Raw genomic sequence first — 16,620 nt, forward strand, 5'->3', positions numbered from 1 at the left:
CTTCCTAGCTGCTCAGCCAGAGCAAGAGATGGAGACGGAATGTTGATGTGCCTGTGATGAATGGAATGCCTTGGTGCCTGTGTGTATGAGTGTGGGACAGTTAGAGATGGGCTGGGCAGCTAGGCAGGCTGCTCCTGTGGGGCTGGCAGGGGCTGGCATAGGAGTTACTAGAGCTGGATTACAGTTGTACATACATGATCCCTGTTTGATGTTGCTAGACATGGATTATTAAAGAAGACTTCAAGAAACCTACAACCTGACTACAAGTGTCTTCATATACAAAGTACAACACAAGTCTTGAGGTCTTTCTTGAATTGGGTCAGCAACAGGAAAAGCCTGAGGTGGAGAGGCAGCGCGTACAGGTTTTGGCGGCTAGGTTGGAGAAAGGTCTTCCTCCGGTTCTGATCTTGCGGATCCGAGGAGCGGTGGCAAGGGCCAGTTTGGCGGAGTGGAGGTGTCTGGATGGTACATGGAATGAGATGCAGTGGTTCAGGTATGCTGGTGCATCATAGTGTAGGGCTTTGTAGGCATGTGTGAGGAGCTTGAACGTGATTCTTTTGTTATCTGGAGCCAGTGGAATTCTCACAAGTGTTCTGAGATGTGGCAGCAGCGAGGGATCTTGAGGGCCAGTCTGGCTGTGGAGTTCTGAACGTTCTGAAGTTTCCTGAAGCTAAATGAGTAAAAACTTATTTCCAACCTGTGGGAGGATTTTGAATCAAGTGAGCGACAGGAGTAATGAAGAATAAAATGATAGGAGATAGGAATAATGTGTGGCAGGTCACATACAGAATAAGGCGAAACAGTGCAGAGAGTCAGTGTCTTTGGGGATCTTTGAGTCAGGGCTGTGGCACTGACCAAGTGGGATTTGAGAAGGTGAAGTCATGTTAATCTACATTCAGAAATAGTGAATAGCAAAACAGTGAAGAGTTACACCTAGAGGTAATTGTAAATATACATGTAATTAAACATACTGTGTGAGTCGGCCGCAACGAGTCCATTCTGCCTCTTATCTGTGCCTAATGAATATTTCATTCATTTCTCCCCAGGATCTACTCTCAAACACATTGGGGCTGATTCACAATGGTAAACTTGCACATTTGTGCAAGTTTACTATTTTTTGCTATTCATAAATCTAAGTTAATTGTAAGTTCACGGCTGCGGAGAGTACGCAGTCAGGGCTGAGAACTCAGCAAATAAAAAGATAGGGCAGGCCTAGCTTTTTATGTGCTGAGTTAACTGCCCCGACTGTGTACTTTCCACAGTCGTAACCTTTAAAGTAACATGTAGTTTGTGAACAGCAAACATACACAAAAGTCTATGTCTATCTTTGTTAATCTGGCCCATTGTATCCCCTCTGGTTAGGGAATCGGTTTCAGGGCTGCTGACTCTATTCTATTCAAAATCTACAGAGACATTCTGAATGTAAATCACTTCCAGGAAACATTAGCATATATTCAAGGCGACTGAAATTATGAGATTCTGCAGCCACAGCTTTTTTCACATAATTATGAATTTGCCGCATTTGCCACATACTTCATCAACTGCTTTATTAAAAAAACACACATTTTGTTTCTAGCTCAAATGGATGTAAAGCTACTAAAATATGTGTGACCTGTTAGTGTACAGTCGAAGGCCCTTCACAAAGGTTAACTGGTTATTTTCCAGTAGGTTATTTCTATATTTAGTTGTTAAACTGGTACTAATGAGCTGAAATCGTTGCCCAGACAGTATTTCCCTGTGTAAAAATAACAAAGTAATTAAGTAATACTGTTAAAAAATGTGCCACAATCTGCTGCATAAATTGTTGCATAATTTACTCAACCCTGCCACATAGTTTGCTGCTCCCCAGGCACAAAATTCCAGTGGTCCTGCTTATATCGCTTTCCAGATACCAGCCACACATATTGAACAATTCCTCTTGGATTTCCAGAATAACATCATCTTTATGTCTCCTCAGTCTCATTTCTTCGTTGGTTAATATCCAAAAAAGTGAAACACAAACTTCCCCTATTCTTCTGCTCCTGGCATACCTTTGTGGCTGAAAAAAAAAGATATTAAACCTCTGCTATCTGTCTTTTGAACCTGAAATCTGTGTTATAAGATTTGTATGCAAATACGGCACAATTGCCTTTGAACTATAGGAAACACCTGTTTCATCAAGTGATTGTTTTTTTTATATTTGTCGAAAAACTAAAATTACAATAATAACTAATTTTACTGACCCTAATTTTCTCGTACCACTGCACCATAAAGAACAGGAATGAATGTACTCTAGCTCATTGGAGCTTAGTTAATCAAACGTCCGAAAAATGATGGGGTGAGTGGATGTATGACGTTACAACGCATACTTTTACAACGCATACCTTTTCAACACATTTTTTTACAAAGCAACATCCATTACCACGCATTCCATTACAACGCATGCCATTACAACGAATTTTTAAAAACTACCATTACAACGCATTCCATTACAACGCATACTACCTTTACAACGCATACCATTACAACGTATAACATTACATTGCATGTATGGTAAGTATGGGATAGTGTAGGGGTAAAAATTACTATTCTAACTCCAGGGGGGTGCAACAGTAGGGAAATGTTGGATAGTGTAGGGGTAAAAATTACTATTCTAACTCCAGGGGGGTGCAACAGTAGGGTAAGTGTTGGATAGTGTAAGGGTACTATGTGTTGTAATGTTATACATTGTAATGGTATGCGTTGTAATGACATGCGTTGTAGTGGTATGCGTTGTAGTGTCATGCGTTGTAATGGTTGCATTGTAATGGCTTGCGATGTAATGGATGTTGCGTTGTAAAAGTTTAGTTGTAATGGTAGTGAGTTGTAAATGTTGCGTTGTAAAGGTTGTTTCCTGGGTGGGATGACTTTGTTGAGGTTCGACATGTGACAATGGATTATGTCTGATTATGAAAATATTTGATTATATTCTACCATTGCCAAAATGTTTTCTCTTGTATTGCAGCATGTGTTGCGTGTTCTCCGGCAGCCAGTCTCCCACCAACCTGTAGCACCGAATGCAGGCCCATGGAGGTAAATAATAATGGCCACCTGCACTGTTTTTTTGGAAGATATGTTGCCATCATTATATTTGCTGTGATTTATATATTTACAAAGTGCTGGCTCAACCAGCCAATGTAAAAGATTAGCAGCTTCGCACTGGCATCATCTGTCCTATCAGGCCGGTCAGAAATTTCTGCAGCCAGGGCCTTATCAAATTAACTTCTGGGCTCTGCCCATAATCTTCCAAACTGTATGCATGTATGAGAATTTAGTGGAGCTCCGGCATCTGGTTCCATCTAAAGGTATGTCTGTATTTAGCTTCTTCATTATTAATAAAGAGGTAGGCTTGTTTAAAAATGTATGAATTCATTTTGCACCTAAACGCATGGACTACCAAGGCTGTGATTAAAGAGCCCATACAATTTATGCTAGTAATGTATTAGAAAACTCTAACATAGCCAAATAAAGGTTGTGTTGGTTTATTCAATGGTACATGTTGATACTTCTGGGTGCATCATTTACCGGGTGCAGTATTCCCTCCGCTTTCTGAGTTCTGTACATTAGAATGGGAGACACAAATTGTAATACGGCATGTTTTTCAATGTGTTGAATTGCAGACCTCAGTTTTGTTATTTTCCCCTCGAAAAGGGCGCCAGGCTTCACCTGATTACATGTGTACATTGAACATTGAAGTATTTTTACACAAATTGCAATCTCCAGTGGGGGTCAAACTGCTGTTTGTGCCCTGGGCTCTATGGAAATCTCCTGGACTTTAGACTGTATCCTAGAGAACTGAGAAAGTGATCAATGCAGGCATAGGTTTTATGGGCAGAGGAGTAGCATGTTTAATCCTGGATGTTTGGATGTGCTACCCTCCACATGTCGCCTAGTTCCAACTGCTGCAGCCAGTCCAATCCCTCCTTAGACAAAGCTCCTGCTTCACTGAAGTGCTGTCCAGATCAGACTCACTCATTGTTTATAACTAGGGGGTCCTCTGCACCCCCGATCTCCCACCGGTGCCATGGTGAACAGAGGGGCTGCAGAATAAGAACAGAATGCCCCTCCGCATGGTCAGGCAGAGATCAGAGTTAGTCTGCTTCTGTGTGGTCGGTGTCTCCCGCTAGGTTATCGATGACGCTTGACGCACTATGGCAATGGTTGGTTGTGTGTGTCCCTTAAAGAGCACATGGTGAGCAACCCTCGCAGAGAGTATGTTTTCTTTGAGCTAGAGGTCGAGGACACAGGTTACAATGCCCCGGGGATGTGGTGCTCTCTCCCTACTGGCATGGCCACCCTGTGCATGTGGTCGAGTTGTAATGGTACCTGCTCGTTCTCACCTAGAATTGGGCGAAAGAGCCATTGCACTTATCCAGTTATGTTTAAACCTTATGACCCTCTGGGTGCTCCCCTTATGAGGTTGTTTTTTCTACAGGAGCAATTCTCTAAATCTTTTAGTAGGCCTGTAGGATAGCTTCTTGCTATTGGAGGCGGAGGACCTTCTGTTGCAGATGTTGGAGTTCACTGCCCTGGACCATGGCATTGTCCACTAGAGTGGAAAGCCTGTTTGCCATCACCTCTAGTTCTTGACTCACCTCTCTGATTTAGCAGGATATTTATTTATTTATTTATTGGCTGGTTTTATAAAGCGCAACAGCTACCCGCAAGGGTTTCCCGGCGCTGGAGAGGCAAAAGCCTAAGCACAGGTAGAGATAGATCATTGGTTAAAGAGCCAGGTATTGACGGCTCGACGGAAACGAGCATGGCATATCTCCACACGGATGTCCAAAGGGAGCGAGTTCCAGAGTCTGGGCCCTAAATTGCCAAAAGAGCTCCCACCAACTCTGGAAAGACTGTACTTAGGAACAGAAAATAAATTGTGCGTAGAAGAGCGGAGAGAGCGCAAAGAAGTATAGGTCTTAACAAGAGCCTGTAAGTATGAAGGGGCAACCCCAGGCTTGATCTTGTGCATGTAGCTTAAAGCCTTGAACTTCACACGGCTCTCAACTCTGAGCCAGTGGAGCTCGCAAAGGCGTTCAGAGATATGGTCGGGGTTCCGGCAACCGCAGAGAAGGCGTGCAGCGGCATTTTGGACCAATTGAAGACGTCGTGTTACTGCCTTGGTAGACCCCAGGTACAGTATGTTAACGTAATCCAACCTGGAGGTCACCAAGACGTTCACGACGGATTTCCGGGTATCAGGTGGCAGCATCCAAAAGATTTTTCTCAGCCAACGCAGGATGGTAAAAGAGGTAGCTGCTACCTTATTAGCTTGACTTTTCATGGATAAGCCATTATCGATGATCACACCTAAATTGCGCACATGCTCTGACGGGGAAGGAAGTGATCCCTCCACAGCTGGCCAATGCCTGGAGTTCATGAGATCAGGTTTATTCCCAAGGACCAAAACCTCGGTCTTGCCACCATTGAGATTGAGTAGATTGAGGTCCATCCACTCAGATATTTCACTGAGCCCGGCCTGCAGAGGGGAGATCAAAGCGGATCCACTTGGGAAAGAGAGAAGACAATTTGGGAATCATCAGCGTAGGTGTACAGTGTCAGTCTGGAACGTTGCGCAATGAATGCCAGAGAGGTAACATAAAGATTAAACAGAAGGGGACTAAGGATCGAACCCTGGGGCACACCATAAGGTGAAGTATAGGTTTTAGATGTGGAATAGTGTGAAAAAATTTGAAAAGTCTGGTCCGTAAGCAAAGATGTAAGCCAATCCAGGGCCTTTCCACCGATACCAATGGTCGCAAGAGATCTAAGGAGTATATCATGGGACACAGTGTTGAATGCTGCACTGAGATCGAGTAATATCAGTGCAGCTGCATCACCACGATCCAACAAAGCGAAGGTTTTCTGTGATGCCAAGGAGAGTTGTCTCAGTGGAAAATCCAGGACGAAAACCGGACTGCGAGGAGTGTAACAAATTATTAGTAGCCACAAACTGGGACAAGCGCTGGTGAATGTGCCGTTCTAAAATTTTGGAGAAAGCTGGCAACAGAGAAATCGGAGTATATAATAAGCGCAAAATAGGGACCAGCAGAGGATCACTAGGAGAGCCCGATTTGACTTTACACAAAATTTCACGAAGAGTAGAGGGGTGAAGATTAGGCCAGGACGTGAGTGAGGCAGAAGAGGGTGTCAAAGGAAGGGTAGATTCCTCAAGGTTGCGGAATGCGGTGACAGTGATCTTACTCTCTCTTTGGGTGATAAAATCCTGATATATGTTATCAATTTGAGATGAAAAACTGAGCAAGTTCATCACACTTGCTATTCGACAAAGGCGGAAGCTTGGCTGTGGTCTCAGAGCCAGCACGATTTTTAACCATATTAAAAAGTACTTTAGATTCGTTAATTGCTTCAGATATTACTTGAGAGGCAAAGTTAGCTCTAGTCAAGGCGCAGGATTTGTGATAGCGTTTCAACTCATTTTTGTACATCAGTCCTGCCGAAATGGAATAATCCCTTCTCCAGATGCGTTCCAGTTTTTTACATCGAGATTTATCTCTTTTTATGGTCTCATTATACCAGGGGGCAGGTGTTTTGTGAAGTTTCACCTTCTTAGAGACAGAGTGCAGGCAAGTATCAATAGCTTCAAGGAGCCAGGAATTAACAGTACAGGCTGCTATATCCATGTCAACTGTATTAAGCAAACTAGTGGGTAGATGGATGGTCAGGGCTTTATTAAAAGAGACAGTATCCAGCTTTTTCCAGTCTCTTGTGTTAATACTTACTGAGGCTCTACATTGAGGCATTGCTTCGGATAGATCTTGTTTAACTGTCTAGGGGTTTCCACAGGGAGGAGAAAAGAGCATGTAAGGGACATTTCATCTTCATTGTTGAGAGTGACAGTAGGGCCCTTTAGGTTTGTTGACTATCCTCAGCGGGTGTGCCTGTTGTGCAGGTTGCGCTCTTTCTTGCCCTGCACTGTCATCATCACCCAATACCCACTTTCTCATTGGTTACCTTATACTCTAGTGGCTAGAGATGAGAAGCCTGGGCACTGTTTGTGACCACCCAGGGGCTTTATCTGGTGCTGGGATGGCTTGGAGGCTTTCAAGGTGTGTCTGAGGTACGCAGTGAGTGTTGTGCCTCCTAGTGCAAGTATCCAAGATGGCACTTTCCAGGACATTGCAGTGGATGCAGGGCTCTTCGCTGACCTTGGCGACTCACCGGGCCAGTATGGATGACAGCCTGGGGGCAATATCTGCCAAGCTGTGCGTTGGTGTCCTTGACCGTCAGCTGCGTGTAACCTCCAGGGCAGGGAAATGCTACTCCTGTGGTTATGTGTAGGTCAACCTCCTGCTATGTAAGGATGGATTGGGTTAGGCGGGGGCTGTTCGCGGCGGGGTGGCAAAATCATCCCTAGTACTGGTGCAGTGCCTTACATCAGCAACAAGGGGCTCACTGAGACCACTCTCTTAATCTGCAGCACTCTGATCTCACCACAGGGATGTAGCCACCACCTTGGAGCTGTCAGCGTTCTGCTGGCTTCCCTGCCTGCTCGGGTGTGTACTCCGGTGGGCTTTTGGGGCCCGAGCTGTGCTAGTTCCTCAGCCTGAAAGGTCAGGTGAGGGTCGTCCATGGAGATGTACTGCTGCTGGGCCCCATAATGGCTGTGGTTCAATTCTGTTTATAGAGTATCGATGTAGGAGCGAAGGAAACTTTGTACGATGCTTCCACCTTGGCCACAACCCCATTTGGAACCTTTTTATATTGAAAAAATTACCATTCCACAGAACAGGGAGGTAAGAGGGCTTTGAGGAATCTGCGGTTAGATAGATTATCATCCAGAAGGAGTGTTGCCAAAAGTAGGTATCTTGTTCTTCTGATGGATACTTCTAACTCCATATTCCTCACCCTGTGAATAGATATCAAAACTGTATTACCCAGAATGGTGAGTCTGTGGAATGACTCAAATGAAGTCTCCAGGATCAAACAAGAGAACTGTCCTTCCTGTTGGGCCTGACTGTGAAGTCAGTAGGTTTTTGTGAACATGTGCACTGTTTCCACGCAGCATTCTGACAGATACCCAGGAAAGGCACTCCACATTCCAACGCAGTGGCAGCAACCTTCGCTTAGCTTTGGTGGATTGAGCCCTGTGGGTGGCTTGAGCAATGTGGTCTTCTGGAGTCTGCTTCATAGTCAGTGCATAGCAGATCTTAATACAGAGAACTATCCGTCAGGAAATGGTCTGTTTTGGCATCCTTTTGCCCTTCTTTGCACCAGCGAAACTCAAAGAGATGACTGTCCAGCCAATGTACCTTGGTACGATCTATGTAAAACCTCACCACTCTCTTCAAGCCTAAGCAATGGCATCTCTCTTCCTCTTTCGAGGGATGAGACAAAGCAAAAAAGAGTGACAGCTTATCCATTGTGAAATGGCATCACCACCTTCTGTAATAATGATGCTCACTTTCGTAACACCAGTGTGACTGGAAAAAAGCTGGTATAAGGATGATGTTTTGGGAGGGGCTGAAGCTCACTCACACAGTATGCCTGTAAAATACTACGAGAGACTATTTTCTAGGGGAGAAGGTGCAAAGGATAACAATAAAACAGCTACAAATTAGTACACACGAAGGACCAAATTCAAGTGCCACTGTGGCATCACAAAGTGCTTTGGCAGAAAATATGCTGCAATTTTTTTTGAGAATGCATTACAATAGGTGACTTGAACAAGGATGGCTGCATCAGTACTTATAAAAAAAAAGACGAAAGGGCAGAGAACACATTTAACAGTGCTCACACCTAGGCCAAAGACAGAACAAAAAGTGATGCATCCAACAGTTTGCCCTTCAATGGGCCCAATAGGCGGGTCCCGCACCAAGCCATGAACTTATCTCAGTATAAACGGATTTTGTGGATGGGTGCCAGGCTGTCAGGGTAACATCAACAACTTTGAGAGGAAGGTTGAAAGAGAACAACTGCCACTGCTCAATCTCCATGCATGTGGGTGCAGATTGTACAGGCCAGGGTGCAAGACTATTGCTGCTGCTGCAACAGAAGTTCTTCCTAAAGCAGCAGCCTGATCAGAGGACAGATGCTCAGGTCCAGAAGTTCTGCGTACCACATTCCTCTGGCCCAATATAGTGCCACTAGGATGACTTGTACCAAGTAATTACTAATCTTCTTCAAAACTTTGAGCAGCAGAGGTAATAGTTGGAAGGTGTACAGGAGTGCCATGCTCCACTGCATTAGGAAGGTGTCAAAGAGGGAGAGCCTTCATGAGAACTCCAGCTCGTGAAAGTATTGACACTCTGGGTCCTCAGTGGTGGAGAAAAGCCAGGCTTCTCCACATTGCTGGAAGATTTTCTGCACCACTTCTTGGTGTAACTGACATTTGTAATCCGCAAGGCATTAGCAATGGTGTCTGAGCTTATCCGCCCTGGTGTTTAAAGATCCCACCAGGTGGTGTGCCAAAGGAGAGGTTTTCTGATGGTTCAACCAGTTCCAGAGGCCCAGAGCATCCTAGAACAGGATCTAAGACCCCACCCGGTCTGCTTGTTTCGGTACCACTTGGCGATCATGTTGTCTCTGAGAACCTGAACCAGCCAGCCTAGTCAGCATAAGATGTCCAATGCTATGTGAATCACCCGCAACTCCAACAGATGTATGTGGAGGCGGGACCATACACCATAGTGCTCTTATCTCCACCTCTCCTGGACTGCTGGTAAGATCTTGCCAACAATGTCCCAAAGGGCATGGGTCTAGCATCCAAGAAGACAGCTGGCATTGACCAATCTCAAGTAAAGGCTGTCCAAGGAGAACATTCTCTTGACAAACGTTTCCGTAAGTTTGGAGACGCTGTCAGGAGGCATCATTGGATAGGTATTCAGGTTGATTCTGCTTGTGGATTGTTGTACCTCAGAATTCTGAGGGATTGGATGCCGATTTAAAAAGTCATGTCATCTGGAGCCTTTCTTTGGCAAAGGGTGACCTGTCAATTTATTGCAGGGTAAGGACATAGTTTTGCCCTAGTGCTCAATAGCTTATCTGTGAAAGCCTCGTTGAAAGGCAGAAAAGGTTTGGTCAATGCCTGATCAAGCAAAGTGAGTAGATTGTACCACTATATTATGGAAATGGGAGTTAAGGAGTTCTTCAACCTGTTGGATCACAGTGGCAAAAGAAGCACTTTCTTCTAAGGCTGATCCTAGGGGGTAGACCAAGCCAGTATCAGATGAGATATCAAAGCCATTGGAAAGCTTTACATTCATGTACCAATTGTTTTCATCATAATGGTGGGCAAACTCTTACTCTGCACCTCCTTATAGCTGGCTATGGGTGGAGTCTGAGCCAAAACGCTTGCTTATTGTCTCTGCAGGAACTCATGGTAGAGGAATAGCGCCTGAATCTCAGGTTCGAGCCTTGTCTGAGCCATATTGGAATCTAGGCTTGGCCTAGGTTGTGGTCAATATGCATCTGGTTTGGAGTCGGAGGCCGCAATGGGTGGCATTGGTGCAGGCATTAACTTCCACAAGGCTAGTGCAGAGTTTGGCACCAAACCTGAAGTCGGCAGCAATCCTGATGCAGAACCCAATTAGGGTTCTAGGGGCGCAGATGTCAATGAGAGGAAACTGGTGGCGGTAACCCAACTGGAGCCCCCTGTGGATTCTTGGAGCCCGTAGGGACTCTAGAGGGAACAAGAAATGTCACAACAATGCACATCATGGCTGCTTGAAATGCTTCAACCTGCTTAGTTGTCTTCAACAGCCCCAGAAATAGGGGTGCATTAGGACCAAAGATGAAATTGGCTCCTCGGTGGGGACGGGAGTGAGACCTCTAGGCACGATGATGACCATGCGCTGCCTCCAGAGAATGAGAGTGATGTGAAGGGACTGAGCACTGCTTCGTCTTCTTGCGTTTTTTATTTTGTTTATCTTTTTAGATTTACCTGAACACTTCAAATGTGAAGATGACTTTGGGGGAACGAGAGGGTGTGCACTCTCGACTTTGACATGGAGCACGTCCTGAATGGAGTCTGGAGGTGCTTTGCCACCTAAAACGTCACCTCATATTCTCGAAAGGCATTCTAATACATCTAGACGTAGTTGTCGCGGACATCAAAGTCATGCGCTGAACCCAGACACCAGAAACACACCTCTTAGGGATAGGTCACAGACATTTATTTGTGACAGTCTGTACAAGGTTTAAACCCTGTGGGCTTAGGTGGGACATGTTCCCTTGCACACTGGGAAATGTTTGAAGAAAAAAATATCACTTCACAAAGTGAAGAAAAGGAGGCGCGGGGCACCGGATCAAAGTCTGAAGGTGACGAAAGATAGGAACTGAGGTCAGCACTCCTGTAGTCTAAGCAGTCTATCGTTTGCCCTAATGCAAGGAAGGAAATTGCCCCCTGCCTGCTGTTTGAATTAGAAAATACAGCAATAGGCAGTTTTCGGTGTGCCCCTCAAGTAGGGTGACCAGGCGTCCCGGATTTGCCCGGACAGTCCCGAAAGTTCACCAGCTGTCCTGGCAGATTTCAGGAAATTTAGCTAATGTCCCGGTTTTTAGAGAGGGTCGATTTAAAGTGGCAGGAGGTGCCTCTTTATGTTTTACAAAGATGGGTTAGTTAGCAGTTGTTTCAGGAAAGCAATTTAATTAACAGGCGAGCTTCTGGGTTTAAAAATTGCATTTTATGTATGTTCTAACTGCCTGTTCTATAATTCTCTGCTGAGGAGCGCTGTCATTCTGTGCGCTCGCTTGAAGTAAAACGGTAGTCCTTCTTCTATTTTCGTGAAATGCCCCAGTTTTTGGCTTTAAAATTCGGGTCACCCTACCCTCAAGCCTCTGCGCCCCAGTATCACTGCACCAATGGAAGCTACGGCCCTGCAGCATGAATGGGTGGCACTTATATGCGGCTCCATTTGTCCCTGCCAGAGTGGAACAAAGTTGGCACAAAGAAAGCTACATGGCGTAGGGCTCCATTTGTCCCTTCCAGAGTGGAACAAAGTTGGCACAAAGCTACATGGCGGTCCACACTGGTGTGCTGGAGCACTGTTTTTGGAGTTTCCAGATCCAGTGTGACATAGATACTCTCAAGGTGAGGAATCTGCGGTTTAAATTATCCCTCCAAAAATATGTTTTCTCAGTAGATTTTGGTTTATTCGCCGTTACCCTAATTTGAGTAGGTTTGCTTGCGTTTTCTCTGTTGGTTTACATGCTTTATCAAGGAAGGGCTTATTCTGTAAGATGTCAACACATCCACCTATTCTAATGCGCTTCCAAATTTGAAATTCAATTTTCAATAGCAGGGTTGCAATGCAAAGAGGATCTTAGACTACTTTAAGTCAAATAAATGGGCATTTATAATAACGTAATTTAAAATAGTCCACAAAAAGTACATGTGCACAACGTTTTAGAGAAACAGAGCAGATAACGGAGGAAGTTATTAAAAAGTATGCCAAAAGAGAGATCACGTATTTTCAAATGCTGGCTTGTAAATATTTTTTTTGAGGGGCACTGGGAAAATGTGACTAAAATATGACTACTTTTTCTCCACAGGGATATGCAATCATTGAGCATAAGAGATTCTCTTAAGATAAAGCCAACTGTGGATCTTGCACAGCAACTGGAAGCCTGCTACTAACTCGTATTGATTCACGGGACAACATAGAACAGCCCGCTCAAAAAACGCATATAAGCCGCCTATCGTGTGCCTGCCTGGTCATGCATAAGGGAATTATTAGTAATGCTAGTATGCTTTCAGCAAAATGAGGAATTGAAAACTATACTATTGTGATCACTGTAGCTTTGATGAGCAATAAGTTGTATTGTATGAAGTGGCGCTTTGAATCACTTTAATATCATATTAAGTTAACGCAGAAGGGTGGATCGAGCAGAGCAAAGAGAATCCGACTACTAATGTCTGGTTAAGATTCTGATTCAAGATACAGCAAGGAACAGTCTCCCAAGAAAACGTAAGCCTGCCATCATCTGCCTGCCTAGACTTATGCATGGGGAAAAATAGTAGTTCTAATATGCGTTCAGCTACATTCTGCATTGAAAATATACTATGTTCACTTTGGCTGTGATGAGCTCTTGGTTCACTCGTTCGAAGTGATGCTTAAAATGCTTTTATATCTCTTCCAATAAATGATTATTTTTTTCTCACCACATACAGGGTTGTAGTCTTTCTTTATTTCATCAGGGAGGTGGCCTCACAGTTTTCTCTTCAGAATTGTGCTAATTAGGAAACAAAAAGGCGACAGGCACGGGATATATGTATTAAGAATCCCAGGAGTTGGTCAGGGATGCTGTATAGAAACTGTAGATGGACATTCCTCAGCCCAAATAGGTACTTATTGGGCCTAGATGGCCACCTGAATGGCTCCCTAATCCGAAATCATCATGTTCTCCATCAGCTCGGAGATCTGCATGTAGAAAATGGACAAACCTGTATTTTCATTACAGAGAACCGCAATGCTAAAAATCTGACCATTAAATGTGCACCAATGTGGAATGCCACACTATTCCATATGTTAAATGTGTATAGTGCGCATTCTGCAATAAATACAGATAAGTAGTGCTGTAGTAATCTGGGTACCTTCACATTCTGGTCCAAAGGATTCCTTCACAGTATGGAGTCTGAATTCTGATTGTTTGAGTTGGATCATCAGTAGTGTGGACGTTGTTGTGAGGCTTCTTTGTGTGCATGATTTGGTCATATAGGTGCTATTGATGTTTGGTGTGTGTGTATCTTAGTGTCTTTAACAACTGGTCCAAGAACCATGAAAGAGAACCTGCCAAGAACGCAAATAAGTGGAAATATCTTGCTGTAGTTCACAAAATGCTCATAATCTCCTCAGATCCATGTGATTCAGATACGTAGGGGGTCATTAGGATGGCGGGCGGACTTTGCCCGCCCGCCATGCCATCAGTAAATGGGACCGCCCCCCCATAAGGGCGGGGCTCCCGTAGGGGGCATTAGGATGTGCCCGCCACAGTGGCGGGCACATCCTGTATTTTTAGTATTGTGGCGGGCGGAACCCTCTGCACCGCCTGCCATAATACGTAAATTGCTTTCCAGCATTTACATAAACAAAGCGGCAGGCATGCGCGGTGCCTGCCACTTTGTTTATGCAAATGTGGGGGGGTACCCCCCCCGTGTGCATGCCCCTACCCACCTTCACTCTGGGGGCCCACAGGGGGCCCCCAGAAGGCTTGCCAAAATGCCTATCATAATATGGCCGCCACCATATTATTAATTTTCTGCCCCGGCCGCAAGGCGACCGGGGCGGAAAACAGGCGGGCAGAGTTTTCGCCCGCTGCGGTCCCCCAGCCATTGTAATGTGGCAGGGGGAATTCAGGGAAGGATGTCTAGCGGAATGCCTCCGCCAGGCTGGCGGTGGCAATCCGCCAGACATCCTAATGACACCCATAGTGTCAACAGGCCCTTCAATAATTATGCAATAATCTTAGTTGGTAACATGGTCTTCAATATTTAATATAAAAATTGTCAAGTGAGCACCAACAAAGTATGTACAATGTTTCTACCAATACAATGACATTTTCTCTCTAGAAATCTTCATGAAATTTTGTCCTGTTTCTCCGGCTAGGGACAGGTATCTTCCAATGTCCCAGGACCGAGTTGATTCCCGACTTGTGAACGCATGAGATTTATATTCAATATAGGCAGAAGGGTTACACTTACTCTGTCACAACGGTGATGGATATCCTATCCTCTGAAATGTAAATCCCATTATAACCTATGGGATTCATATTTCAACAGACAAGATATCTGTCATCATTGTGACGGAGTAACCCATCCTCCGAAATCTAAATCAGGGCTGTAATCTCCTCTAGCTTTATAATTGTTGCCAACCATTGCATGAATTGACATATTCCTCTTACTAAACACTAGTACTTAGACGTGTACTCTTTTTGCGGCCTTATCTGTCCATTGCTTTCAAATGAGTAAGCTTTTTCAACCTTAGGTTGCAGCCTGGTGTTGTAGTAAAAGGTGCAGGTAGCTCTTGAGAAGATGCTGATGCGTTCTGGTGTAATTTTTTTTCTTGTGTGAGAGACATGCACTTATGAACTCAGTCTGTCAGATTTTACTGCAGGGTCATTTGTTAATAGTTTCCAGGTATGGGCCCTTCCACAGACATTGAAGGTCATGGCGTCTAGTGTATGTGCCTCCACATACACCCAATCTTCTAGTTGCTAGATATGTCCTTAGTTGCTGGTGGATCCGGAAGGGCCTGCAGCATCTGGCAATAAAAAAAGAGCAATATCTATGGTAATTGCATTCAATGTTGTAACAGCATATACCGGCTCCTTTCTAATGCGCCCAATACATGTGGGTGATAGGTACAGTAAAATTTTCACATCTCCCCAATCAATTGCAGATACTTAGATATTTAAGAGAAAAATGCAAGGATGCTCTCCGAGCTGAGGAGCCTTGGAAACCCAAAGCGATCAATTAGCTCTTTCAAAAGGTATTTAGCAACAGTCAAAACATAACCTGAGTTCCTTGTGTATGCCTCTGTTTAGTGGTAACAACCATAAGCACACATTTTGGATTGTTGGTAAGATTTAAAAATAATTTGCAACCTTTCAAAAGATCCTTTGATAGAGTCTTACAGCTTTTGAGGGCCAATGTAGTAAACATGCCACTGACAGAAGCAGAGCCATTGGTAAACATAGTTGCGCGTTTTATCCCTCTCCTCGGTTTGCAGATATCAGGCTTGAACAAAGACTGTAATTGACATTATGCAACGTTTTGCTGGACGTATTGTGGCACAAAAAATGTATCAAGCATTTTACATGCAATTTACTTTGATATTGTCCTAAGCAAATTAAAAACACAGCTTTTAGTTGAAAGTTATTTTGTTTTGAGTTTGGCAAATTCATTACCTATTGACACACATTCTTTTGATAAAGTATGAGCGCTACTTTTCATTATGGTAAACTTAGATGGTTTCAACAAAGCTTACCGAAGGTCATGTATAAGTTGTGCAAGTTATAATTCATATTCTGAGTGAGAAATTGGGTTGATAGTTGGGGCAGGGGCGAGCCTTTGTTAAGCAACAGACGCAATCCGTGGCAGGGTGAACCAGAGACAGTCACTAAATTTACCTGTATTTAACTCTCTGGTAGCGTGGCACAAAAGCAGCCAGGCTTAACTTAGAGGCACTGTGTCAAGTAGGTATGCAGCACCCAAACAGTAATAAAGTGAAAACACAACACAAGAACATCCCCACACCAACTTAGAAATATAGAATGCATTTTAATAAATATTTTGCAACCAAAACTGCAAAACTTCAATCAGTAGAACCGGAGGTATGAATATATAAATACTTAAAGTGCAAAAATAGCACCTAACAAATCTAAGGGCCAACTACGGACATCTAGTTGTGCGAGACTGATGCAGAGTTGGAAGTTATGGCTGACAGCGATGGAGCGTGGTTCAGCTACAAGAACTGGATTGGGCTGGGTCTATACTTACCTTTGCACTTTGAATTTATGAAGAAAAATGTCAGAGAAGATTTAACGTGGCTAGGCAGCCAGTGGTTGATGAGGAGGAGGCAGCATCACCAGGGAGCTGTTGAACGAAGTTGCAGTGAAGATTTCTAAGTTCAGACTTATTTG

General features: G+C 44.2%; 1 protein-coding gene across 1 annotated transcript in view; it reads left to right on the plus strand.

Moving 5' to 3' along the window:
- LOC147705914 (uncharacterized) overlaps positions 1 to 13,145 on the plus strand; it is a 582,839-nt gene extending 569,694 nt beyond the window's left edge. The window contains exons 15-16 of the mRNA XM_086932385.1: positions 2,984 to 3,051; positions 12,532 to 13,145. Coding sequence (XP_086788511.1) covers positions 2,984 to 3,051; positions 12,532 to 12,567 — 104 coding nt within the window. The 3' untranslated portion in view covers positions 12,568 to 13,145. The remainder of the gene's footprint in view (positions 1 to 2,983; positions 3,052 to 12,531) is intronic.
- Positions 13,146 to 16,620: the final 3,475 nt, after the last annotated feature.

Source organism: Lissotriton vulgaris, chromosome 7, assembly GCF_964263255.1.
Source record: "Lissotriton vulgaris chromosome 7, aLisVul1.2, whole genome shotgun sequence".
NCBI lineage: Eukaryota > Metazoa > Chordata > Amphibia > Caudata > Salamandridae > Lissotriton > Lissotriton vulgaris.